A 27,893-nucleotide genomic window follows, 5' to 3' on the forward strand; every position below is an offset into this window, starting at 1 on the left:
TGGTCCATTTGATGGTGTTCCACAGATACCTTAGGCTCTTTGCTTTTCTTCATCTTTCTTGTTCCTCAGACTTGATAATTTCAGTTGTCCTATCTTCAAGTTAACTCATTCTTTCTTCTGCTTGCTTAGAAATTCTGATTTTGAACCCCTAGAGTGCACTTCTCATTTATTATACTTTTCAGCTTCAGAGTTTTTTGATGGGGATTCTTTTTTTAATAATTTCTATTTATTGATATTCCTATTTTGTTTATACATCTTTTTCTTGCCTTTGTGCATGTCACCCTTTAGCTCTTTTAGCACCTTTAAGACAGTTGTTTTAAAGTCTTTGTTTAGTAAGTCTGACATCTGGGGTTCCTCAGGTATGTTTTCTGTTAATTTACTTGGTTCCTTTGAATGGGCTATACTTTCCAGTTTCTTTGTATGCACTGTGATTTTTTGTTGTTGAAAACTGGACATTTTAATCTTATAATGTGTCAACTCTTGAAATCAAATTCTCTTGCTTCCCCAGGGTTGGCTGTTTTTTTATTGTTATAGGGTGCCTGTGTCAGAGATCAATCTGAGTTAAATGTTTTAAGGTATTTTAAGGTCTTTTCTAAGTCTGTATCTTTCCCTGATCATGCATGGTGGCTTTCTAGATTCTCCTGTATACATGGCTGTTTTTGAATGTCTAACAAAACTGGTGTGGCTCCTTTAAATCTCCTAGAAGCTGCTTTAGTTGGTGGAGGTTAGAAAAATAGTGGCCAACCTCTAAGTCCTCACCTCAGCATTGAGAGTAGCAATCCACTCCAGCAATTCAGGAGTCTCAGCAGTCCCTACAACTGCCTGCCGTGAGATGAGGTAGGACATGATGGAGTTGGGGGCTGTGTGCTTGGAAGCCACCACTGGGCTGATGGCTGAATTTTGCCAAAATTAACTGCAGTTTACCAGCCAAGCTGTCCTCTGGAAGTTGTAAGTATTCAAATAAACTCTACTGTTCCAAAATATTCACTTCAGGCAGTTTATGCCAGTACAGTTGTTGTATAGGTGAAGAAAGGAATTCTGGTGCTGCCAACTCCACCATCTTCCTTTTCTCTACTGTAAATTTTCTAACATATTTTATGTGAATTGATATTTCAGATGTACTCAGGGGTGGCTTTGGGGATCATCCCCTTTTCTACTGCTTGATTGCAGAAGTACACAATCATCAAAAACCATTAGGTAAAATAAACCTTCCTTTTTCAATTTAATCTAGAGTATATTTTCTCTATCCTGAAAACAAAGTACAGTTTGATAGCATATAATTACTATTAAGCAGAGGAGAAGAGCAAAAGTACATAAACTGAGTCTTGTTTTTAAGAGAAAATGTATGGTATGCACTTATGTTTGTAAATGCATAGAAAAAAGATTTTAGGAAGAATATACTCCACACTGTTAAAAGATGGGTTATCTCTTAAAGGTTGTATTATAAAGGACTTAAACCTTCTACCTTATACATTTCTGTATTGCTTGAAATTTTGTCCAGCAAGCTTTTATTACTTTAATAGTTATTTTGGAGGGAAGAACATTGCAAGATTCAAAGTATTAACCTCTTTATACCCTCTCTTTCCTCTTCCTAGGCAAAGTGACTGTTGGATTTGCCATGTACTACTTTACATATGACCCCTGGATTGGCAAGTTACTTTACCTAGAGGACTTTTATGTCATACAAGCTTACCGAGGTCAAGTAACACTTATAGTATTACTTATACTTTAAAAAGGTATATTTTAATTTAAGGAGAGTTAGTATAAATGTGTTTAAGTTAGTTTATGTAACTTATTTCTATTTCATGAGCCTGATCACTATCCTAGTTATCCTTGCTTATGGTGAAGACTCAATCACAGATTAGAAAAAGATTTATTAGTTCCCATCAAGGCTTGAATAAGCCAAGTTATGAAAGCTATACTTTCATGTTTAAAACATGCTTTTACATTTTGTGTTGGTTTGTCTAAAATGAATAAGAAATATATTCTGTGATAAGATGATAGTGATAGGGACACATTTCCTCTTCACTGATCTTTAAAGTAAATACAAAATCTTTTCCATTACCTTTGGAACCACATGCCAATTAGGAAAAAGAGATATGAAAAACATTCATGAGTTGAATTTCAACACAAGCTATTACTAGTATGTAACAACCAGATACAGGGTTTAAAGTAAAGCAAATAACTTTTTAAATGGAGTTTTTCAACTTATGTTTTTTTCATTTTGCATTATCTATTTAAAAGGTCTAGGTATTGGAGCTGAAATGCTGAAGAGGCTAGGTCAGGTATATATTACAGTTAGTATTCTTATTCTATATGCTATCCTTTTCTTCATCAAATGTTATTACTTAACATGGCATAAATTAGATAATTTATCTTAACATCTAAACATAATCTCAAAATATGTTTAATTTTTTAATTCTAATTACACTGGATCTTCAAATCAGATATTCATACAGGTCATAATTGAGTTATGTTTAATTAAGAGTTGTGTTCTATATAACACACAACCACATTATATACCTCTGTGCTACAAAGCAGAAGTAAGCAAAAGGGAGATTAGAAGGCAATTTTACCCATAAAATAGGTCTACAGTATGAATATGAGAACAGTATAAAAAGATTCTTTTATATTTTGGAAATACACATGAGAATTCTAGGTAAACTTTTTCTATAGAATAAAGAAAAAAATAGTGAAGTAGATTTATATAAAAACAATGAGTAGACTTTGCAAATGTGTTTTGGACTTCTAAAGAAAGTATTTTAAAACTTGATGGGAATTTTTTTCTTTTTACAGATTTAGAGAAGTCCAAGAGATAACTATTGTATTATTTTTTGGGAGTATTTTACACACACACAGTGCCTTGCATACAGACCTTTAATAAAATAAATGTACTAATGAAGATTATACTTTCAAGTAACAGTAATATCCATTTGTTTTTAAACAGATAGCCGTCAGAAGCCAGTGTAACTGCATGAAGTTTCTGGTTGTCATTTGGAACCAGGCTTCTACTGACTACTATACTCGTCGAGGGGCTTTAGACCTTTCCTCCGAGGAGGGCAGGCATCTGTTCAGGTTTAACAGAGAAGAACTAATGGACATGGCAGGGGAAGAGTTAAAGATGACTCATCACAAATTGTCCCAATACAGGCTCCAATATTTAAATGTCACCTGAGTCCAAGAGCAGTTTGATTTTGAGTGTTGTACAATACAACAAGTGAACAAACTCGTTTCAGCAGATCTTTTACTCTGAAAGAGATTTTACCAGTCAACTTTCCATTATCCAAACTAATATACTAATGGCTAGTAGCAGAGCTGATGATCCAAAATAGCAGATAATTCAAAAATAACTTACACTTGGCTTTAGGATATTTTTTATCCTCCATATCTTATTATATTTCAAATGCTTATATTTTTACACACTAACAGGCCTGAAATCAGGGTAAGTATTATCATTAACTGGCAGCACTTTTTATTTTTTACCATCTTTATTGGAGTATAACTGCTTTACAATGGTGTGTTAGTTTCTGCTTTATAACAAAGTGAATCAGTTATACATATACATATGTTCCCATATCTCTTCCCTCTTGCATCTCCCTCCCTCCCACCCTCCCTATCCCACCCCTCTAGGTGGTCACAAAGCACCGAGCTGATCTCCCTGTGCTATGGGGCTGCTTCCCACTAGCTACCTATTTTATGTTTGGTAGTGTATATATGTCCATGCCACTCTCTCACTTTGTCACAGCTTACCCTTCCCCCTCCCCACATCCTCAAGTCCATTCTCTAGTAGGTCTGTGTCTTTATTCCCATCTTGCCCCTAGGTTCTTCATGACTTTTCTTTTTCTTAGATTCCATATATATGTGTTAGCATATGGTATTTGTTTTTCTCTCCCTGCCTTACTTCACTCTGTATGACAGACTCTAGGTCCATCCACCTCACTACAAATAACTCAATTTTGTTTCGTTTTATGGCTGAGTAATATTCCGTTGTATATATGTGCCACATCTTCTTTATCCATTCATCTGTTGATGGACACTTAGGTTGCTTCCATGTCCTGGCTATTGTAAATAGAGCTGCAATGAACAATTTGGTACATGACTTTTTGAATTATGGTTTTCTCAGGGTATATGCCCAGTAGTGGGATTGCTGGGTCATATGGTAGTTCCAGTTTTAGTTTCTTAAGGAACGTTCATACTGTTCTCCATAGTGGCTGTATCAATTTACATTCCTACCAACAGTGCAAGAGGGTTCCCTTTTCTCCACACCCTCTCCAGCATTTGTTTCTAGATTTTTTGATGATGGCCATTCTGACTGGTGTGAGATGATATCTCATTGTAGTTTTGATTAGCATTTCTCTAATGATTAATGATGTTGAGCATTCTCTCATGTGTTTATTGGCAATCTGTATATCTTCTTTGGAGAAATGTCTATTTAGGTCTTCTGCCCATTTTTGGATTGGGTTGTTTCGTTTTTTGATATTGAGCTGCATGAGTTGCTTGTATGTTTTGGAGATTAATCCTTTGTCAGTTGCTTCATTTGTAAATATTTTCTCCCATTTTGACAGTTGTCTTTTGGTCTTGTTTATGGTTTCCTTTGCTGTGCAAAAGCTTTGAAGTTTCATTAGGTCCCATTTGTTTATTTTTGTTTTTATTTCCATTTCTCTAGGAGGTGTGTCAAAAAGGGCTTCCCTGATGGTGTAGTGGTTGAGAGTCTGCCTGCCAATGCAGGGGACACAGGTTCGTGCCCTGGTCCGGGAAGATCCCACATGCCACGGAGCGGCTAAGCCCGTGAGCCATGGCCCCTGAGCCTGCGTGTCCGGAGCCTGTGCTCTGCAACGGGAGAGGCCACAACAGTGAGAGGCCCGCGAACCGCAAAAAAAAAAACAAAAAAAGGATCTTGCTGTGATTTATGTCACAGAGTGTTCTGCCTATGTTTTCCTCTAAGAGTTTGATAGTGTCTAGCCTTACATTTAGATCTTTAATCCATTTTGAGTTTATTGTTTTGTATGGTGTCAGAGAGTGTTCTAATTTCATACTTCTACATGTACCTGTCCAGTTTTCCCAGCACCACTTATTGAAGAGGCTGTCTTTTCTCCAATGTATATTCTTGCCTCCTTTATCAAAGATAAGGTGACCTGGCAGCACTTTTTTCTTCGATTTGATGAAATATCGGTGCATTTGTTTATAAACAGATCTGAGGTAAAAAAAATTATTTAAAATACTGAAGCTTAATTTTGAAAAGCTTACCTATAAAAAACTAGCAAGTGAACTGCTTCCTCACCTTGAGCAGATCAAGGACCACTGCCTCCTTAACTTCATCTCAGAACTACGTTCCATCTCTGAGCATCCATAGTTCTTTTGTAGTACCTATCTTAGGGAAGATACTACATAGAACACTGTATTTGTGTATGTTTCTATCCTTTCTAGTAGAATGTAAGCCTTTTGATAGGGTGCAAAAATAATCATAATTCTGTGTTACAACTAGCATGGTAGAACATGTGAGTTTCTACTACATACCAGGTATTCATGGGCATAAAAGCTACACAAATATATGATTCAGTCATACCCACAAGGAGCCTTGTAAGTGAAAAAATACTAACCTAGTTTTAGTTTTATAATAAAATGTATGTGCTATCACAGCTATAAATACCAAATGTAAGGGAATGTACAGGAGAGCGCATCTATATCCTACCTTGGAAAACTGAGAAAGGATAGGTTTGAAGGATGAGTAGGAAGTTGGAATGAAGCAGGATGAGACAGAAAAAATCCTAAGAGGAAACACCAACATAGGCAGAGAAAAAGAGACATAAAATAGCAAAGCATGTTCAAGAGGCAAGTGGTAAGTTATAGATAAAATATAACATACATTGGCAGTACGGTGGGTGGGGAGAAGGAAGGAAGGATTAAAGTTTAGTTGGGATCATATATTAAGGGCTTTGTATGTCATACTAAGGGGTCTTGATTTGATTCTGTAGGTAATGATTAGCCACTGAGGACTTCAGGAACACAACTACCCAAAACAGTTGTTAGAAACATAACTATGTCATAATAATATGACAGATGGGTTAGAAGAACAAGGTGGCAGACACTGTGTGTTAGCTTAAACTCAACACCCATTCCAAATCCCTTACCCCTTGCCTTTCTCTCCATAGACAAAAATGTGACTTGCCAATCTTCCTTGAGCCAAATGTGGCTTACATGACAAATTCTGGTCAAGATATAGACATAAGTCTTTTGAGGAAGCACTTACTTCTCTGATAAAAGGGGGTCAGAAGCATCTGGTACAGTTTCTGTAACCCTTCTTCCTACTCTGAGTGTGTATGTGTTCCCCAGAGGTATAGGAGCCATTTTGTGATCATGAGGTGACAAATCAACATGCTAAAGAGCAGAGTAGAAAGAGAAAATGTCTAGATCCTTGATGATACCAATGAGCCACTATACCAACCCTGTACTGACCAATTCCCAGACTTTAAATAGACTCTCACTTATTTAAGCTACAGTTAACTGGTTTACTGTTACCTATAAGGAGAATGCATTGTTAAGTGACAAAAAGCAAGATTGATATCAGGCAGATTAACCAGGGGCTACTATAATAATCCAGGAAAGTGATGAAGAAGACTTGAATGAGAGCAAGGATTAGAGAAGGTAGAAAAGATTTGAGAAAAACAGAAATGAGAGAGATGTAGAGACAATTTAGTTTTAAGTCTATTGACATTGAGGATATCTATGGGATATTAGGTGGATATGACTAACAAATAATTAGAAAGATAGCTATACACTTCTGGAGAAATACAGGAGCTGGAAATATAAATAATAATGACATATAAATGGTAGCTGAAGTCAGTAAAGTATGTTGAATGGAAATGAGAGAGCACAGAATGAGAAAAGACTAGAAATGCAACCTGAGGAGCCTCAGCATTTAAGGGATTCAGAGCAAGAGAAGAATGAAGAATAACAAGAGGAGCAGCAATGACACCAAAGGGAGAACTGAATTTTAGGAGGGAGTGGTCAAGAGTCAAACATTACAGAATATTCAAGTAGGTATAGAGGCCAAGGTGTCACAACTTAGAGAGGAATTGAAAGTGAGGAAGTAAGAAAGTGACATTAATTACTGTTTTATGAAGTCTGAAAATCATAGGAAAGAGAAAGAAAAGATAGCTCAAGAGGAAGAGGTAGAGTTGGGGAAAGGTTTTTGTTACTGTTGTCTTTGGATAAAGAAGATCTGAAGCTATTTAGAGATTGAGAAAACAAAATGAATGAAAAGAGAAACCAAAGACTGAAGATTAAATGGGATGGAATATGGTACTGGAAAAGATAGGAAAGGAGGAGATCAGGAACACAAATAGAAGCATTAGCTTTAGAAAAGGGGGATGCATGGCTGAAAAGAGGTAAGTCTTGAAGGTAGATGTGAAGAAGTTGGGAAAAACTATGTGTAATAACTTATTTTTTTCTCTGTGTAATAGGAGACAGTCATCATTGGCAGGTATAGGAGGTTTGAGAATAAAAGGTCTGTAATGCCTCTCCTGGAAAACAGAATAGGAAACCACTCAGGAACCAGTAGAAGGAATGCTAAGCAGCACTGGGGGTCCCATGTAGCATATGTTCCTCTCAAATAGTTAGAGGTATTTTGGGACATTTAAGAGGAGTTAACATTAATAAAACAGAGACAAAGCCAAGCCCAAGTGTCATAAAATATGGATATTTTATTCCAGCTCTGGGAAATGAAAAACAGAGGGGGAGGGAACACATCCTTCCACACACAATTCTAATTTGGCTGACATTAATTCATAAAAGTTAAACAAATATATATGTGCATATATATACATAATTATATACACACATACATATTTTTTTCAGATTTTAGTCTCATCAGTGTTCATATATTTACTTTTATTTTTTTATAAATACCCTTAAAAATCACCAAATGCATCCTAATACTTTTACCTCTGCCTCCTCATCGATCATTTAGTATTGTTCGGATTGTATTCAATTTGAGTTTTAATCACTTATGTGATTTGTCTAACTGTACATTAGAAGATGTAAGGGAAAAACTTGGTTTAAATTATACTCCATGCATCACAGTTACCCATTACATGATTTTTTTCATTGTTATTCGCAACTTCACACATCTTGTAGTTCTCTATGCAGACTATTTCAGCTTCTAGTGCTGTACATATCTACATCTTCTGGATGGGACTGCCCGTGATCCATGAGCTTGGGGTCAGCCATAAACTGTGTAGCACCTGATAAAGTATTAAAATGAAAAATATTAGTCATTCATTTAACAAATTTCCTGTTGATATGGGGCACACATCAGCGAACAAAACAGATAAAAATGTCTGCCAACATGGACCTAACATTCAAGTTGGGTGAGAGAGACAATAAACTAAATGACATACCAGAAGGTGGTAAGTGCTATGCAAAAAAAATATTAAATAAATCAGGAAGGAGGGGCATATGGAGTGCTTGGGTGGTTTGCAGTTTTAAATAGGGTGGCCAGGGAAAGCCTTCTATATTTGAGCAAAGAACTGAAGGAGGTGAAGGTGTGAGCCCTGTAGATATCTGAGGGAAATGCCTTACAGGAAGAGCAGGCAGCAAGTGTAATAGAACTTAGGCATGTCTGAGGAGCCATAAAATGGCCAGTATGGCTAGAACAGAGTTGGCAAAATATGCTGATGGTGGGTACAATGAGAGTGGTAGGAGGCATGATCAGAAAACAATGGAAGGTCAGGCCACATAGGGCCATGGCAAAGTTTTTCTCCTTATTCTAAGAGATGAGAAGTCTCTGGACAGTTTTGAGCAGAGGAGTGACATGATGTTATGTTTTTTAAAAGATTACTCTTGGCTATGGGGAGAAGAGAGTATAGGGAAACAAGCATGGAAGTAGGGAGAGCAGTTACGAAGCTATTGCAGTACCCCAGGAGGGAGATGCTGATGGCTTTTATTAGGGCAGTAGCAGTGGAGGTGGTGAAAAGGTACTGGATTCTGGATAACTTCTTAAGGTAGAATGGACAAGATTTCCTAAATGGACTCAATATGTTGTGTGAGTGAGACTCTTTAACTTGAGAAACTAGAAGAGTGGAGTTGACATTTACTGAGATAGGGGAAAGTGTAGAACCATGTTTGGGAGAAGGCAAACGAAGTGTTAAGTTTTGGATGTGCTGTATTTGAATTGCTAACTAGACATCTGAATACAAATATTGAGTAAGCAGTTAGAAATGTGAATCTAGAGTTCAGCACAGGAGTAGCCTGTGCTGGTTTATAAATTTTATGCTCCTAGCCTATATATGGCATTTAAAACTATGAGACCATATGAAGTCTTCCAGAACATCAGAAAAGAGGTCCAAGAAATGAGCCCTTTGGATACTGCAACTTTTTGAGGTTAAGAACATTAGGAGAGGAGAGTCAAGATGGTGGTGGAGTAGATGGATATGGAGTTCATCTCTCTCCATGGGTGCAGCAGGACTACATCTATAGATGCAACAATTCTCATGGAACACCAGCTGAAAACTAGCAGAAGACCTTGGACGAAAGGACTATACAGATCCCTTCATAACTGGGTAGGACAGAAAAAAGAAGAGAGGAGGCGGGATGGGAAGAGCACCCTGGGGTTGGGGAGCTGAAGCAGAGAGATTCCTGAATTTGAGGAAACCCCCTCTCTGACGGGGAAATCAATTTGGACAGAAGGGAAACATTTGAGGCTGTCGGAAGAGGGTGACGCAGCCGATCTGTGGCAGACAGGACAGAGTAAGAAATACAGATGGTCCATACCACAGCCCTACGTACCCCAGACTGGGACATGTGTTCACAGGTGTGCAAGGGGGCTGGGAGTTGGTGCGTGGGGATTGGAGAACAGGCCCAGAGCGAGAACTGCTGTTGGCTGTGCAACGGACTGAGGAGACAGGAGGGAGAAAATCCACAGCAGTGAATGCCTATGGAGGAAGACCAGACTACCATGGAAGCAGGGCACTATTGCTGAGTCACACGTAAGTGGAGGAGCCACTATTGAGCCTCTTCTCACATGCCAGCGCCTGACAATGACAATAAAAGAAGCCTGCTCAGGGATGGCTCCTGTGCACTGGCTGCTGAGCAATAAAAAAAGCCCCCTTAGAGCTGGCCCTCACACACTGGCTGCGGGGTAATAAAAATAAAAGCCCTCTCAGGGCTGGCCCTCACACACCTGCTGCCGGGTGCCAGAAAAACCCCGGCCAGGGCTGGCCCTCATACATATTACGCTGGGTGCCAGAAAAGGCCCTCACTAGGGCCATATCTCTTTTGCCTGTAGCTGCTGGCTTCTCTGCACATTTGGTGCCACCAGGGCTCCTGCGATCCAAGCAGTCATACCACCTCTGTGCCTGGTCCTCCCGGGGCTGACCCAAGAGCTCCAAGGCAGCCTCAGGACCAGACACCTGTGGGTGGACCACACGTAGAGATGGGGATAAAACCAAAGCTGAAACTCAGGGATGGGGGGGACTAAGGAAGAAGACTGAAAATCTTTCCATTAGCTGCACAAGCTGCAGATTAAATCCCTGCAATCAGCTAGGTAGACCCTGCATCTATGGAATATCTGAGTAGACAGTGAGTGTTCCCACAAATGAAAATGGTCTAGCTCTGGCAGCTGTGGAATTTGGCGGCAAGTGCACACAGGTAGTGGGCCAGATCAGAGTCAGAGTGGTACCCACAGGGCCCACAGCAGGTCTGGAGACCAGCCCAGAGGCAGAGGAGAGCCTCTTGGGCTGTGGTTCACAGCGTGTGCAAGGACAATTACCGTGGAGACCCCAGGGAAACATAATTATTACTATTAATTTTATTATGTTTTGATTCCTTCTGTTGTTTGTTCTAGATTATTTTTTGGTTTCTTTTTCTGTTTTTGTTTGTTGTTGTTTCTTTTTTTTAGTCTTTTGGGATCTCTGTGTTTTATAACGTATTTCTATTTTTTAATATATTTCTATTTATACTTTGCTTTTCTGTTGTGTTCTTTTCCCTTCTTTTCCTCTTTTTCTTTAATGTGTTTTTCTTTTTTAATATATTTCTATTTCTACTTTGCTTTTCTGTTGTCCTATTTTTTTCCCTTTTTATTTTATTATTATTATTTTTTAAAAATCACTTTTATAGGTTTGTTCTGTTTCCTTGCTTTATTTTTCAGTTGGCTGGCATGGCACATGCTCTGGTTTTGTTTTTTGGTTATGTGTTTTTGTTAGTTTTAATCCTAATTGTTTGATTTCATTTTTGAGTTCTTCTATTTGTCTGGCTGTTCTCTTGCTTTTTGTTGTATTTGGCTCTGGTTTTGTTTGTTCCTTTTTTTTTCTTTAATATATTTTCTATTTTATTTTTTTATATTTGTTTCTACATTGCTTTTCTGTTGTTCTGTCTTGTTTTGTTTCTTTGCTTTATCTTTCAGTTGGCACTCTGCTTTGGTTTTGTTTTTTGGTTTTGAGTTTTTGTCAGCTTTCTTCTTAATTCTTTGATTTTGTTCTTGGGTTCTTTGGTTTGTCTGGTCTCTTGCTATTTGATTTATCTGGTTCTGTTTTCTGTTTTGTGTGTGTGTGTGTGTGTGTGTGTGTTTGTGTGTGTTTCCTTGTTTCTGTTTGTTTGATTTTACTCTTTACCATTTGTCTGGGGTTTTGTTAGTGTTTTTTTTTTTTTTTGAATCCCCTTTATCGCTGGGACGAGCGACTTGTGGGGTCTTGGTCCCTCGACCAGAAGTCAGGCCTGAGGCTCCGGAGTGGGAGCACCAAGTCGAGGATGCTGGACCACTAAAGAATTCCCAGCCTCAGGGAAGATTAATCACCTAGCGCTCTCATGGAGGCCTCTATCTGAATCTAAGACCCAGCTCCACCCAACTGCCAGCAGCTCCCAGTGCTGGATGCCTCACACCAAACAACAAACAAGATAGGAACACAAACCCACCTGTCAGCACACAGAAAACCTAAAGTCATACTAAGCTCACAGACACCCCAAAACACACCATCTGACACGGCCCTGCTCATCAGAGGGAAAAGACCCAGCTCCACCACCAGAATGCAGGCACCAGTCCCTCCCATCAGGAAGCCTACACAAGACACTGGACCAACCCCACCACCAGTGGCAGAGAACAGAAGCAAGAGGAACTACAATCCTGCAGCCTAGTGAAAGGAGACCTCAAATACTGTAAATTAGACAAAATGAGAAGACAGAGAAATATCTTACAGGCAAAAGAGCAAGATAAAAACCCACAAGACCAAATAAATGAAGAGGAAATAGGCAAACTACCTGAAAAAGAATTCAGAGTAATGATAGTAAAGATGATCCAAAATCTTGGAAATAGAATAAAGACAAGAATGTTTAACAGGGACCTAGAAGAACTAAACAGCAAACAAACAGTGATGAACAACACAATAACTGTAATTAAAAATACTCTAGAAGGAATCAATAGCAGAATAACTGAGGCAAAAGAACGGATAAGTGAGTTGGAAGATAGAATGGTGGAAATAACTGCTGAGGAGCAGAATAAAGAAAAAAGAATGAAAATAATGGAGGCCAGTCTCAGAGACCTCTGGGACAACATTAAGCACACCAACATTCGAATTATAGGTGTCCCGGAAGAAGAAGAAAAAAAGAAAAGGTCTGAGAAAATATCTGAAGAGATTATAGTTGAAAGTTTCCCCAACATGGGAAGGGAAATAGTCAATCAAGTCCAGGGAGCACAGAGAGTCCCATACAGGATAAACCCAAGGAGAAACACACCAAGACACATATTAATCAAACTAGCAAAAATTAAACACAAAGAAAAAATATTAAAAGCAGGAATGGAAAAGCAACAAATAACATACAAGGGAATCCCCAGAAGGTTAAAAGCTGATCTTTCAGCAGAAACTCTACAGGCCAGAAGGGAGTGGTGGGACATATTTAAAGTGATGAAAGGGAAAAACCGACAACCAAGATTACTCTATCCAGCAAGGATCTCATTCAGGTTTGACAGAGAAATCAAAAGAGAATTCAGCACCACCAAACCAGCTTTACAACAAATGCTAAAGGAACTTCTCTAGGCTGGAAACAAAAGAGAAGGAAAAGACCTACAATAACAAACCCAAAACAATTAAGAAAATGGGAATAGGAACATACATATCAATAATTACCTTAAATGTAAATCGATTAAATGCTCCACCCAAAAGACACAGACTGGCTGAATCGATACAAAAACAAGACCCATATATATGCTGTCTACAAGAGACCCACTTCAGACTTAGGGACACACACCGACTGAAAGTGAGGGAATGGAAAAAGATATTCCATACAAAGGGAAATCAAAAGAAAGCTGGAGTAGCAATTCTCATATCAGACAAAATAGACTTTAAAATAAAGACTATTACAAGAGACAAAGAAGTACACTACATAATGATCAAGGGATCAATCCAAAAAGAAGATATAACAATTGGAAATATCTATGCACCCAACATAGGAGCACCTCAATACATAAGGCAAATGCTAACAACCATAAAATGGGAAATCAACAGTAACACAATAATAGTAGGCAACTTTAACATCCAACTTACACCAATGGACAGACATCATCCAAACCCAAAATAAAGGAAACACAAGCTTTAAATGACACAACAGACCAAATGGACTTAATTGATATTTATAGGACATTCCATCCAAAAACAACAGAATATACTTTCTTCTCAAGTGCACATGGAACATTCTCCAGGATAGATTACATCCTTGGTCACAAATCAAGCCTTGGTAAATTTAAGAAAATTGAAATTGTATCAAGCATCTTTTCTGACCACAACGCTATAAGACTAGATATCAATTACAGGAAAAAATACTGTAAAAAATACAAATGGAGGGTAAACAATATGCTACTAAACAACCAAGAGATCACTGAAGAAATCAAAGAGGAAATAAAAAATTACCTAGAAATAAATGACAATGAAAACATGATGACCCAAAACCTACGGGATGCAGCAAAAGCAGTTCTAAGACAGAAGATTATAACAATACAATCCTACCTCAAGAAACAAGAAAAATCTGAAATAAACACAACCCTGGCTCTTCTGTAAAATGGGGCTTAGAGCAGTAACAATGTTAATTATTTACTTTTAGTATTCAACATAATGCACACAAAGTGGTACATACAATACCCTATGCATGGTAAGTAGGTAAGAACAATTTTTATATTTACTTTGTGACATAAGACTAAAAATATGTTTTTCACAAACTTGTTTTTATTTTAAATGTTTTTCAAACTCTGATTCATTTTGAAACGATTTCTTTTTTACATTTGGAAGACACACCTTTTTTCCATAGAGGAAATTAATTTCCAGTTTTATGATGAAACTGAAGGGGAAAAATTTACATACAGTTATTTATTTTACACCTACCTTTTCATAAACAGTTTCTGCTTTATGAACTGGGATAGACCTATATGTAATTTCACCACTAAGTGTATTTTAAAAACAGCCAGATCTTAAATAATCACTATCTATGACATTAATACAGTTCTCCACAGACAGATTTTTAAACTGGGATCCCTTTGGGGGAGGGAGGTCTGTGGATAGAATTCATGTGATCTATGAAGTTGAAGGGGAAAATCTGTCTTTATTTTCATTAACCTTTGACTGAAGATGAACGTTTTCTTCGATAATGAATGCAGGCAACAAACCACAATACTATTCATGGTACCTTAGACTTTGTCACTAATAGAAATCACAGATAATCATGCTGCAGCTGCAGATATCTTGAAATATTTACACTTACTACTACTTCAAAATTATAGCCTTAATCAGATATGTTGTTAGATACTGTTGATTAACACAATTAAGGAAGCTCATACATTACTATGCATTTTAGTTTATGCATTTAAAACATTCTGAGAAGGGGTCTGTAGCACACAGAAAAGGTTAAGCTTAGTGGTTCTGTCTGCTTCTTTCCCAAATGCATCTTTACTGCCACCTGGTGGAAGCCTTTGCTCATTACAAGTGAAAAGTATATTATGAAATAGTTTAATCAATGTTTTTTTTTAATCAAACAGACATACTATAGTAAGCATTGACAAAGTTATTTTATGTAAGTCTGAATGTGTCTAATTTTCTTAACAATTTCAACCAATTGACTAAGTTCTCTAACACTTCTACTCACTACCTTAATTTATATTCTTGTCCAAAATATGGTCAAAGGGTCCGATCACCTAAATTTGAAAGGCTCCTTTGCCTTTAGAGCTACACCTCTCAAAATTTGTTGAAAGGCTTCAAATTTTTAGTTTATCCATAGCTTATGTCAGATATTATTAACTAGAGGAATATGCATAGAGAATTCCCTGAGGAGCTTTTCCTACAATCCACCTGCTTGGAGGCCTCACCTCTGGAGATTCTGATTTATAATTCTTGTTAGAGTGAATTTTAGAAAAAAAAAAACAACTCAAGAAATTGTGATGTGGATCCCTCTGGTTTAGAACCATTCAACCTAGGTCATTTGATTTCTGTCTTTTTTTTAAAGGGTCATCTCATGCTTTTCTGAGTAATTAAGGATTATATCTTTCCTCTTAGAAATTTCTTCATCCCTTTTGATCCAGGGATCTCTGTCCTCCCAAAGAATTACCAATCATAAAAACTCTTCTTGAATCTCAATCCCCTAATCATTGTAATGATTTTCTTTGTACTTTATCATATTTAAATCTCTAATAAAAAACAATTTATGCTTAATTTTTTTAGTAGACTTTAAAAAAAGCTGGTGTTATACTAACAGGAAAGGAATAAAGATATTTAAAGTTATAAAACAGCAATGAATTATTATCTCAAATAGCCATTAGGTGTTATCTGTTCACTGATAATTTAGTTCACGTCTTATCTCATTTATATTTTAAGCAAGTTAGGTACAAAAAAAATAGGACAGATCACTAATAAATTGCTGAGTGAAGTTACGAATGTTAGAGATTCTATTTTTGTTTCTTTTGTATAAAATTGGGATGATATTCAGTATTCAGCTTTTCAGTAACTGAAACACTAAAAGATATTAGTCATTGCAAAGTAGTTTCACATGCTGTTCTATTCTTTCCAATCTTTTTTCTCTCTGTACTTCAGTTTGGCTATTTTTTTATTGTTCTGTATTTGAGTTCATTATTTCTGTCCTCTTTTTATATATGATCTGCTATTAAACCTATCCAATGAGTTCATAATTTCATGTACTGTATTTTTCACATCTAGAATATCCACTTGATTTTTTAATAGATTTCAACTTTCTGTGAAATTCTCCATCTTTTTATCCATTTTGTTCATCATGTTTTCCATTTGACATATTAGTAATAGTTAAAGTGCTTTTCTGCTAACTTCAGTATTTAGATCACCTGTGGGTCTGCTGTTATTTTTTTTCTCTTTTGTTAGTCACATCTTCCTGCCTCTTCGTATGATTAGTATTTTATTTGTATGGTGGACACCGTGTAAAAAAGAACTGAAGAAGCTCCAGATGATATCATCGGCCAGAGGGGGGACCCTTTTCCTCTTTTAGGAAGGGTGAAGTACTTATCATCTCACTCCAATCAGGCACTGAGCTGAGCTGCAGTTATAGTAAGAGTCAGTCAACCTCTGGTTCCTCCCTCCTCCTCAGGTATGATACTCTCTAGCTTCTGATTGACAGCCTGAGTTTCTGTCTCCCTCACACTAAAAGACTGTAGGAAATTTGGTTTTGCCCTTCAGGGTTCTGAGTTTGACTATTTAGTGTTATGACTTATAAAATAATCTGGGAAATATCAAAAGGGGAAGATGAGTCATGTATATATGGCACACATCATCCCTCTAATACAGAAATCAGCAAACTTTGCACAGGGCCAAAGTAAACATTTTCAACTTTGTAAACCATAAGGTCTCCATCACAACCACTCAACTCTGCCATTTTAGGGTGAAAGCAGCCACAGACAAGACAATACACAATGAGTGTGGCTGTGTTCCAATAAGACTTTATTTATTTATGGACACTGGAATTTGAATTTCATACAATTTTAACTTGTCATGAAATATTTTTATTTTGATTTTTAAACTATTTTAATCACATAGGAACCATTTGTGAAATGTACAAAAATAGTCCGTGAGCCAGATTTGGCACAGGGTCCATAGTTTGCCAACCTCTGAGAGGGACATTAATCTTGTGAGACTGTGAGAGATTTCATTCTGCTTTCATCAGATTTTGAAGAGGTCCATGTCACCAAATTTCTAAATTTGTGATTCCCAAAATAAGTTATTGGCATAAATGTATATGGATGATAGAGAACAACCAAACTCATATTCAGAGCCATGATATATAGTTGGACAGTACACCCAATGTATTCTGTATGGTGAGAAGTGGTGGCCATGGCTAGGTTCCCTAGCTAAGTAATGTGCTCCCAAAGTGTGCTCAATGACAATAAATTTGTTTATCGGCAAAATGGCTAATTACTCTAGGCCAATGATAATGATATCTTCTAACACTTACTGAGAACTTAGTATGTGCTTGACATTGTACTTTTTGCTTTACATGCAATATCTCATTTAATCCTCACAACAAGCATGTCAGAAAAACACTATTATTGTCCTCCTTTTACAGATGAGGAGACCAAGGCTTGAGGTATTAGATAACTTGCCCCAGGCAATAAAACTAGTAAATGTTGGATTTAGGATTCAGATCCAGGTTCTATTCTAAAACCTGTACTCATAATCACTACTGTTTTCTGTGTCTTGGACCTTTGGGATTGCATATGAAATGTGGAAATAGTCTCAAGGGTCTCAAGTATAATCAAATCTGAATACTACATAAGGATGAATAGTACTGGGTATTTCTCTCTTCTACATGTCTCCTTAGAATGCTTTTCATTTACCACATTACCCATGACAGGCAGGCAAAATGTTCCAGAATCCAGATATGTGAAGAAAAGACATTGGCTGGGGATGGTTTGGTCCCATTGTGAAGCTGCAACATCTCCACAAAGATCTCTGGAGTTGACAGGCATTTAGAGAAATGACCAGATATATTATATGCCTGTGGGAATACGATCAACTGGGGATTACTCAGAGAGAGTCTAAACACTGTATAACTTATCTTGATTAGAAAGGAGACGTGACAGGAAATAGTAAAACTCAAATCAGGTTTACTCAGTGACAGCTTTTATAAAGATTAAGTAAGAGAGGAGGAGGCTGAAATTAGAGACTAAACTCTGGCTTTAAATTAGATAATCTATATGCAATGGAAAGTGCTGGGACTTTGGTGTCAGTAATATCTGGACTATAAACACAACTCTATTCATAAACTATAATTTTGGGCAAGTTACTTAAGCTCCCTGAGTCTCAGTCTCTTTATCATAAAACAATTATAATTACATATATACCAGAGTTTTTTTGTTTTGCTTTTTGGGAGAGGATTGAATAACATAACATACTAACAGTTCTTTGCACCACAGTAGTTGCTCAGTAAAGGGGAGATATTTTCATTATTCCCTAATTCTCTACCTCTGAGTTGGTCCTATTTGTAATAAGACAACTTAATGCATAGTACCATTTACTTGGTATAGATAAACCTACATAAACCAGTGACTGGTGAGTTTATGTGAATACACTACTGAAATGGTACTAAACACTCTGTTACTTTCTTCTTGATCACAGTAAAACCATGGTAGTATTTACCTAGGAAGTATAATTGTCACTATTTGGTCCCACAAAGTATTAATTGCCTGTATCTAATACTAGCAAAGATATTAATATTATATAACTTGTGTTATTTTTACTATTTGATGCTGAAAGTTCTTAGTATCTAAACTAAATAAAACTGATGGTAGAAGAGAAGATTGATAGGGGTAGATAGCACAAGAAATGGAAGCCTGATATTTCTTCTATGTAGATGTGACTCGTCATAGCCTGTAAACTGGTAGAATCCAGAAAGACACATTTTCCCCCACCTGATTAAAAATCTCACATCTATAAATTGATTAAATGCTTCACTCACCCAACCAGCCAGTGCTATTATTCTCTACTCCCATATGCCAAGAACTATGTTATGAGCTATGTGGCAATTAGAAAAAGTTCCACATATCTGAGTACCTCATAACCTAAAAAGATACACAGACTACAGATATGAGAAAAACAAAACATTTATGAGGAAAACACATAAATAAGTTCAAACTACTAATTATAATACTATAAAATTATTTAAGAAAAGAATGAAAACAAAATTGAATTATTCCAAACAAACCTGAGGTGGATTCTGATTTGGTCTTTGTTTCAGAGCTGAGTTCTGTTGACAAAGGCACTGAATGTTTCAGGTTGTGAGTTGTTTTTGCAGGTATTTCTATTTCATCAGAGCTTCCTAGCTGTTTACCAAAAAGGATTTTTCTTTCATAAGTAAATCATTTTACTAAAAGAATAAAATATCTTAAAAAATTATAGCATGTGTCTTTATTCCTGTCTTACACCTAGGTTCTTCATGACACTTTTTTCCTTAAATTCCATATATATGTGTTAGCATACGGTATTTGTCTTTCTCTTTCTGACTTACTTCACTCTGTATGACAGACTCTAGGTCTATCCACCTCACTACAAATAGCTCAAGACCTACTAGAGAATGGACTTGAGGATATGGGGAGGGGGAAGGGTAAGCTGTGACAAAGCGAGAGAGAGGCATGGACATATATACACTACCAAACGTAAGGTAGATAGCTAGTGGGAAGCAGCCGCATAGCACAGGGAGATCAGCTCAGTGCTTTGTGACCACCTGGAGGGGTGGGATAGGGAGGGTGGGAAGGAGGGAGACGCAAGAGGGAAGAGATATGGGAACATATGTATATGTATAACTGATTCACTTTGTTATAAAGCAGAAACTAACACACCATTGTAAAGCAATTATACTCCAATAAAGATGTAAAAAAAAAAGATTTTATAAAACCTTCCTCAAAATAGAAATAGCCATAAGGAAAGTTGTAGCATGCTAATGATACAGTACTGTAAATCAAAATGCAATTGGTAATAAGGCCATAAATAACTTAGTTACAAACTGACTTTCTTTTGCTAATTGATTTTATGTCAATCTTGAGTTTAAATGCTATGTATCAGGGACTGAAAATTAATACGAATGCTATCTTTACAATGTATGTGCTATAATAGTTCTTGCTGCCCTATTCCTAATACAAAGCATGAAATGTTCTCAAGTTTGAGAGTACTGGTGTCATAGGAAACATGATTAAAACTAATCAATAAGGAACTATGAAATAATCTTCTATATAAGTTCAAACAGTCTGTTTTTGGTTGATTGTTAAGAATATAATTCTGTCTTGAAGCAATAACATGTAATATGTGATTTCCACATTTTTATAAGAAAACAAACTCTTTGTTGCTTAACTCATCAAAATTCTAGTTGTGAAAATTGATTTAATGGCATAATTCCTAAAGGAATTTACTTTTATAGATATCCAAAATTTCATCTTAAAATCAAACCAGAACACGAAAAATCTAGACCTCATTGCTTAGTCCATAATTAATATTAATATTGCTTCCAGTGAAATGGGCTTTATGTTATGTTGTTGACTAAAATGGAAGATGTTATGATTAAGGACTCTATTCATATATTGTTGCCAAGAATACCATACACACTTTACAAAGACCTAACAGCAACATATGTCTTAGGACTTAACTCTAGGAAAAACTGTTTCTCTTCTAACCAGTCATTTTTAGTTTTTTTCATATTACTATATACAAAATTAAGAAAATTATTATTTTTTTCATTTACTATGTATTAGGCACTATTATTTGTACTAGGTATGTAATAATACATTGAATTTTCACAGAAAAATAAAGAAAATTATAGCATGCAAAGGTAGTATATTCCTTCATCTCTTTTCAATCCATCCTTGACTTCTGTCTAGGACTCTCATTACAAGCTAAAACCCACCCAAACAAAACTCAAAATCTACCTTTTTGGTCCATTTAAACTCTACCTTAGTTTTTTCTTTAGGTTCAGGAAGTGACTCTTTTTTGTTGTTTTTTGTCCACAATGATTTAACTGCTTCATAAATCTGCTGGCTTGTAGCATATGCCTTTTTCCCAGTTACCTAATTAAAACAAAAAGTGAGTCAAATAATATACACTTCTAAAAGTTAAAATAACAAATACTAAAAAATTTACATCTGGTATTTTATAAGAACACCCAGGTCAGAATCAATAATAAAGATATAAATCTCTAGATCATGAGAACACAAAGCCTCATTTTCTATATCTTATATGAAAAATTATTTGCCTCATGTAAAAGGCTAAAATATATATATTTAGTACACCACCAAGAGTGAATCCTAATGTAAACTGTGGACTTTCGGTGATAATGATGTGTCAGTGTAGGCTCATCAATTGTAAAAAATTTAGGAGACTCATTAGCGCAGTAGGTAGTGCACAGCCTCATAATTGTAAAAAATGTATCCCTCTGGTGAAGATGTTGATAACGGAGGAGGCTATGCATGTGTGGGTGCAGGGGGTGTACCAGAAATCTCTGTACTTTCTCCTTAATTTTGTCGTGAATCTAAAAGTACTCTAAAAAATTAATAAAGTCTTAAAAATGTATAGTTTGCATTCACACTGTAACGTGAATTTAAAACTCTGTTTAACAGGAGTTTGGGAAAGACAGTTTGAGATAACAAACAGCTGACTGAGAAAAAGATTTTAAGATGCTAAAAAGTTAATGCTTTTGCTTAAATTTTTATGTTGCTTTCTCCAATCACAAAGAAAAATAATTAATGTATTTCTCTAGAGAATGATACGTTTTTGGTAGAAACGTGAAATAAACAATGAACTACAAACACACTAAAGCAGAGGCTAGGATGCTAACTGAATTCCTGAAGCTGCTATTATTTTCATTCATATCTCTTTTCCTTTGGAAAAAATCTCTTTCTGATTCCTCCTTTCTATTCTTTTCCCACCCTTTTTTTTCTTATCGTTAAAGTAATGTTAATAGCTATTGATTTCTCAAACTTTAAAGAGGTTTTGAGGCGCTTTCTAGTTTTACACTTTCTATAAACATAAATTTTTAAAAACTATGTTTTTCTTCCTTAAATAGAAATATTTTTATTATTTTTGCTAAGTATATATCTATACTTAAGAAAAATCAGTCAATCCACTAGTAACGAAAGTCCTCTTCCTCCTCTCAGTGTAATCTTTGTTAACAACTGTACGGATATTCTTCTTGAATTTTTACTCTTTTATCTTCATTATATATGCACACACATAGCATTTTAAAACAAACAGAATGTTGATACATATACATCTACCAAAGGGATGATGTAGATCTATATGCACTGACATGGATAGAAATCCATGATGAACCACTGAATTGCAAAAAAGAGAAGAAAGAATAGATTACCAACTACAATCTCAATTATGTTTTAAATTAACATTTAAAATAAACTGCCCACACATACACTTTTTTTCCTTTTAAAACACAAATGGAATCACGTGATACATATTGAGGTGTGATTTTTTTAAAAGCTTAACAATATGTCACAGAGATGTTTCCGTATCAGCTTATATGCCAGTAGATCTGCTTCTAACAGCCACACAGCTAGTATTCTATATGGATACATCACAATTCGTTTAACAAATCCCCTATTGATGGGCATTATGACTTGTTTAACAAATCCCTTGTTGATGGGCATATGGAATACTTCCCTTTTTATACTGGCAATTATAAGCCTGCTGTAATTAGCACCCTTACACAAATAACTGGGACCATATACTGTTGTGGTATTTCCTTGGAAAAATTTCTAGATGTGAAATATCTGGATTAAAGATTATATACATTTTAATTTTTGATAATATTGCCACATTGCCTCTAGAAAGTCAGTGCTATACTGTAGCAATTTACACTCCCACCAAGAGTATATATGTTTTCCAACCCCATTTACCAGCAGAAGTGTTATGATTTTTTTAAATCTTTGTCAAATGGAAAGGCTAAAAAACAGTATCTAAATGATTATTTAAATTTTCATTTATTTGATTGCTGATGAAGTTAAGCATCTTTCATATATTAGGCCATTTATGTTTCTTATTTTGTGGAATGCTTGTTCATATACTTAATTTTCATAGAGGGCATTCATCCTTTTCCTACTGATTTATAGGAGTGTTTAATATATGGAAGGATATTATTTAATCCTTTGTTAATATGTTGCAAATAGGTCTTCCAGTTTTTCATTTATCCATTTACTTTGTATACGGTATACTGTAGTCAACAGAAATGTATCACTTTGATGTAGTAAAATATATTCATTTTTCTTCTTCGATCGCTTCTGGATTGTGTTTTGCTTAAGAAAGCCTTTCCTATCCCAAGATTACACAAAAATTCCTCTTTTCTCTTCTAACATTTTATAGCATTATATTTTATCATTAGATCTTTATTCCACCTGCAATTTATTTTTGCATGATATTTAGTAAAGGTCTAAGTATTTTTCCAAAAAACCAATTATTCCAACACATTTCTTGAAGAGTCCATCTTTTCTTTTCTTTTTTTCTGATTCCCAGTTAAGTTTACTATCTTTTTTCTTTTTAATATCTTTATTGGAGTATAATTGCTTTACAATAGTGTGTTAGTTTCTGCTTTATAACAAAGTGAATCAGCTATACATACACATATGTTCCCGTATCTCTTCCCTCTTGCGTCTCCCTCCCTCCCACCCTCCCTATCCCACCCCACTAGCTAAACCACCGAGCTGATCTACCTGTGCTATGCAGATGCTTCCCACTAGCTATCTATTTTATGTTTCGTAGTGTATATATGTCCATGCCATTCTCACACTTTGTCACAGCTTACCCTTCACCCTCCCCATATCTTCAAGTCCATTCTCTAGTAAATCTGTGCCTTTATTCCCATCTTACCCCTAAGTACCTCATCACCTTTTTTTTTTTCCTCAGATTCCATATATATGTGTTAGCATATGGTATTTGTTTTTCTCTTTCTGACTTACTTCACTCTGTATGACGGTCTCTAGGTCCATCCACGTAACTACAAATAACCCAGTTTCATTCCTTTTTATGGCTGAATAATATTCCACTGTAAACATGTGCCACACCTTCTTTATCCATTCATCTGTTGATGGACACTTAGGTTGCTTCCATGTCCTGGCTATTGTAAATAGAGCTGCAATGAACATTTTGGTACATGACTCTTAGAATTATGGTTTTCTCAGGGTATATGCCCAATAGTGGAATTGCTGGGTCGTATGGTAGTTCAATTTTTAGTCTTTTAAGGAAACTGCATACTGTTCTCCATAGTGCCTGTATCAATTTACACTCCCATCAACAGTGCAAGAGGGTTCCCTTTATCCACTCCCTCTCCAGCATTTATTGTATCTAGATTTTCTGATGACGGCCATTCTGACCGGTGTGAAAAGATATATCACTGTAGTTTTGATTTGCATTTCTCTAATGGTTAATGATGTTGAGCATTCTTTCATGTGCTTGTTGGCAATCTGTATATCTTCTTTGGAGAAATGTCTATTTAGGTCTTCTGCCCATTTCTGGATTGGGTTGCTTGCCTTTTTGTTATTGAGCTGCATGAGTTGCTTGTAAATTTTGGAGATTAATCCTTGGTCAGTTGCTTCATTTGCAAATATTTTCTCCCATTCTGACGGTTGTCTTTTGGTCTTGTTTATGGTTTCCTTTGCTATGCAAAAGCTTTTAAGATTCATTAGTTCACATTTGTTTTTGTTTTTATTTCCATTTCTCTAGGAGGTGGGTCAAAAAGGATCTTGTTGTGATTTATGTCATAGAGTGTTCTGCATATGTTTTCCTATAAGAGTTTGATAGTGTCTGGCCTTATATTTAGGTCTTTAACCCATTTTGAGTTTATTTTTGTGTAAGGTGTTAGGGAATGTTCTAATTTCATACTTCTTTTTTTTTTTTTTTTTGCGGTACTGCGGCCACTCACTGTTGTGGCCTCTCCCACTGTGGAGCACAGGCTCCGGACGTGCAGGCTCAGCAGGCATGACTCATGGACCCAGCAGTTCCATGGCTTGTGGGATCTTCCCGGACTCGGGCACAAATCCGTGTCCCTTGGATCAGCAGGCAGACACTCAACCACTGTGCCACCAGGGAAGCCCTAATTTCATACTTTTACATGTACCTGTCCAGTTTTCCCAGCACCACTTATTAAAGAGGTTGTCCTTTCTCCACTATACATTCCTGCCTCCTTTATCAAAGATAAGGTGACCATATGTGCGTGGGATTATCTCTGGGCTTTCTATCCTGTTCCATTGATCGATCTTTCTGTTTCTGTGCCAGTACCATACTGTCTTGATTACAGTAGCTTTGTAGTATAGTCTAAAGTCTGGTAGCCTGATTCTTCCAGCTCTGTTTTTTGTTCTCAACATTGTTTTGGCTATTCGGGGTCCTTTGTGTTTCCATACAAATTGTGAAATTTTTTGTTCTAGTTCTGTGAAAAATGCCAGTGGTAGTTTGATAGGGATTGCGTTGAATCTGTAGATTGCTTTGGGTAGTAGAGTCATTTTCACAATGTTGATTCTTCCAATCCAAGAACATGGTATATCTCTCCATCTGTTTGTATCACCTTTAGTTTCTTTCATCAGTGTCTTATAATTTTCTGCATACAGGTCTTTCGTCTCCGTAGGTAGATATTTTATTCTTTTTGTTGCAATGGTAAATGGGAGTGTCTTCTTGATTTCACTTTCAGATTTTTTCATCATTACTGTATAGGAATGCCAGAGATTTCTGTGCATTAATTTTGTATCCTGCTACTTTACCAAATTCATTAATTAGCTCTAGTAGCTTTCTGGTACCATCTTTAGGATTCTCAATGTATAGTATCATGTCACCTGCAAACAGTGACAGCTTTACTTCTTTTCTTTTTTTTATAGCTTTTTTTTTAAACATCTTTATTGGGGTATAATTGCTTTACAATGGTGTGTTAGTTTCTGCTTTATAACAAAGTGAATCAGTTATACATATGTTCCCATATGTCTTCCCTCTTGCATCTCCCTCCCTCTCACCCTCCCTATCCCACCCCTCCAGGCTGTCACAAAGCACCGAGCCAGTATCCCTGTGCCATGTTGCTGCTTCCCACTAGCTATCTACCTTACTACGTTTGTTAGTGTGTATATATCCATGACTCTCTCTCGCCCTGTCACAGCTCACCCTTCCCCCTCCCCATATCCTCAAGTCCGTTCTCCAGGAGGTCTGCGTCTTTATTCCTGTCTTATGCCTAGGTTCTTCATGATATTTTTTTCATTAAATTCCATATATATGTGTTAGCATACGGTATTTGTCTTTCTCTTTCTGACTTACTTCACTCTGTATGACAGACTCTAGGTCTATCCACCTCGCAACAAATAGCTCAATTTCGTTTCTTTTTATGGCTGAGTAATATTCCATTGTATATATGTGCCACATCTTCTTTATCCTTTCATCCGATGATGGGCACTTAGGTTGTTTCCATCTCTGGGCTACTGTAAATAGAGCTGCAATGAACATTTTGTACATGACTGTTTTTGAATTTCGGTTTTCTCAGGGTATATGCCCAATAGTGGGATTGCCGGGTTATATGGTAGTTCTATTTGTAGTTTTTTAAGGAACCTCCATACTGTTCTCCATAGTGGCTGAACCAATTCACATTCCCACCAGCAGTGCAAGAGTGTTCCCTTTTCTCCACACCCTCTCCAGCATTTATTGTTTCTAGATTTTCTGATGACAGCCATTCTGACCAGTGTGAAAAGATATATCACTGTAGTTTTGATTTGCATTTCTCTAATGGTTAATGATGTTGAGCATTCTTTCATGTGCTTGTTGGCAATCTGTATATCTTCTTTGGAGAAATGTCTATTTAGGTCTTCTGCCCATTTCTGGATAGGGTTGCTTGCTTTTTTGTTATTGAGCTGCATGAGCTGCTTGTAAATTTTGGAGATTAATCCTTGGTCAGTTGCTTCATTGCAAATATTTTCTCCCATTCTGAGAGTTGTCTTTTGGTCTTGTTTATGGTTTCCTTTGCTGCGCAAAAGCTTTGAAGTTTCATTAGGTCCCATTTGTTTATTTTTTTTTTATTTCCATTACTCTAGGAGGTGGGACAGAAAGGATCTTGCTGTGATTTATGTCATAGAGTGTTCTGCCTATGTTTTTCTCTAAGAGTTTGATAGTTTCTGGCCTTACATTTAGGTCTTTAATCCATTTTGAGCTTATTTTTGTGTATGGGGCTAGGGAGTGATCTTATCTCACACTTTTACATGTACCTGTCCAGTTTTCCCAGCACCACTTATTGAAGAGGCTGTCCTTTCTCCACTGTACATTTCTGCCACCTTTATCAAAGATAAGGTGTCCATATGTGTGTGGGTTTATCTCTGGGCTTTCTATCCTGTTCCATTGATCTATCTTTCTGTTTTTGTGCCAGTACCGTACTGTCTTGATTACTGTAGTTTTGTAGTATAGTCTGAAGTCAGGGAGCCTGACTCCTCCAGCTCCTTTTCTCGTTCTCAAGATTGCTTTGGCTATTCGGGGTCTTTTGTGTTTCCATACAAATTGCAAAATTTTTTGTTCTAGTTCTGTGAAAAGTGCCAGTGGTAGTTTGATAGGAATTGCATTGAATCTATAGATTGCTTTGGGTAGTAGAGTCATTTTCACAATGTTGATTCTTCCAATCCAAGAACATGGTATATCTCTCCATCTATTTGTATCATCTTTAATTTCTTTCATCAGTGTCTTATAATTTTCTGCATACAGGTCTTTTGTCTCCTTAGGTAGGTTTATTCCTAGATATTTTATTCTTTTTGTTGCAATGGTAAATGGGAGTGTTTTCTTGATTTCACTTTCAGATTTTTCATCATTAGTATATAGGAATGCCAGAGATTTCTGTGCATTAATTTTGTATCCTGCTACTTTACCAAATTCATTGATTAGCTCTAGTAGTTT

At 36.4% G+C, this 27,893-nt stretch overlaps 2 protein-coding genes across 6 annotated transcripts in view; one reads left to right on the top strand and one right to left on the bottom strand.

The window, feature by feature from the left end:
* SATL1 (spermidine/spermine N1-acetyl transferase like 1) overlaps positions 1 to 3,175 on the top strand; it is a 45,703-nt gene extending 42,528 nt beyond the window's left edge. The window contains exons 6-9 of the mRNA XM_060137300.1: positions 1,117 to 1,197; positions 1,596 to 1,697; positions 2,245 to 2,285; positions 2,948 to 3,175. Of these exons, the coding sequence (XP_059993283.1) occupies positions 1,117 to 1,197; positions 1,596 to 1,697; positions 2,245 to 2,285; positions 2,948 to 3,175 (452 nt within the window). The remainder of the gene's footprint in view (positions 1 to 1,116; positions 1,198 to 1,595; positions 1,698 to 2,244; positions 2,286 to 2,947) is intronic.
* A 4,508-nt stretch (positions 3,176 to 7,683) lies between these two features.
* APOOL (apolipoprotein O like) overlaps positions 7,684 to 27,893 on the bottom strand; it is a 125,472-nt gene continuing 105,262 nt past the window's right edge. For 4 of the 5 annotated variants that reach the window (XM_060137432.1, XM_060137430.1, XM_060137434.1 and 1 more), the window contains 3 exons: positions 20,912 to 21,049; positions 19,198 to 19,315; positions 7,684 to 8,243 (listed from right to left, as the gene is read on the bottom strand). In XM_060137432.1, the coding sequence (XP_059993415.1) occupies positions 8,155 to 8,243; positions 19,198 to 19,315; positions 20,912 to 21,049 (345 nt within the window). In that variant the 3' untranslated portion in view covers positions 7,684 to 8,154. The remainder of the gene's footprint in view (positions 8,244 to 19,197; positions 19,316 to 20,911; positions 21,050 to 27,893) is intronic. The other variant, XM_060137433.1, reaches the window with a different exon arrangement.

The sequence above is a fragment of the Lagenorhynchus albirostris genome, chromosome X, assembly GCF_949774975.1.
Source record: "Lagenorhynchus albirostris chromosome X, mLagAlb1.1, whole genome shotgun sequence".
Taxonomy (NCBI): domain Eukaryota; kingdom Metazoa; phylum Chordata; class Mammalia; order Artiodactyla; family Delphinidae; genus Lagenorhynchus; species Lagenorhynchus albirostris.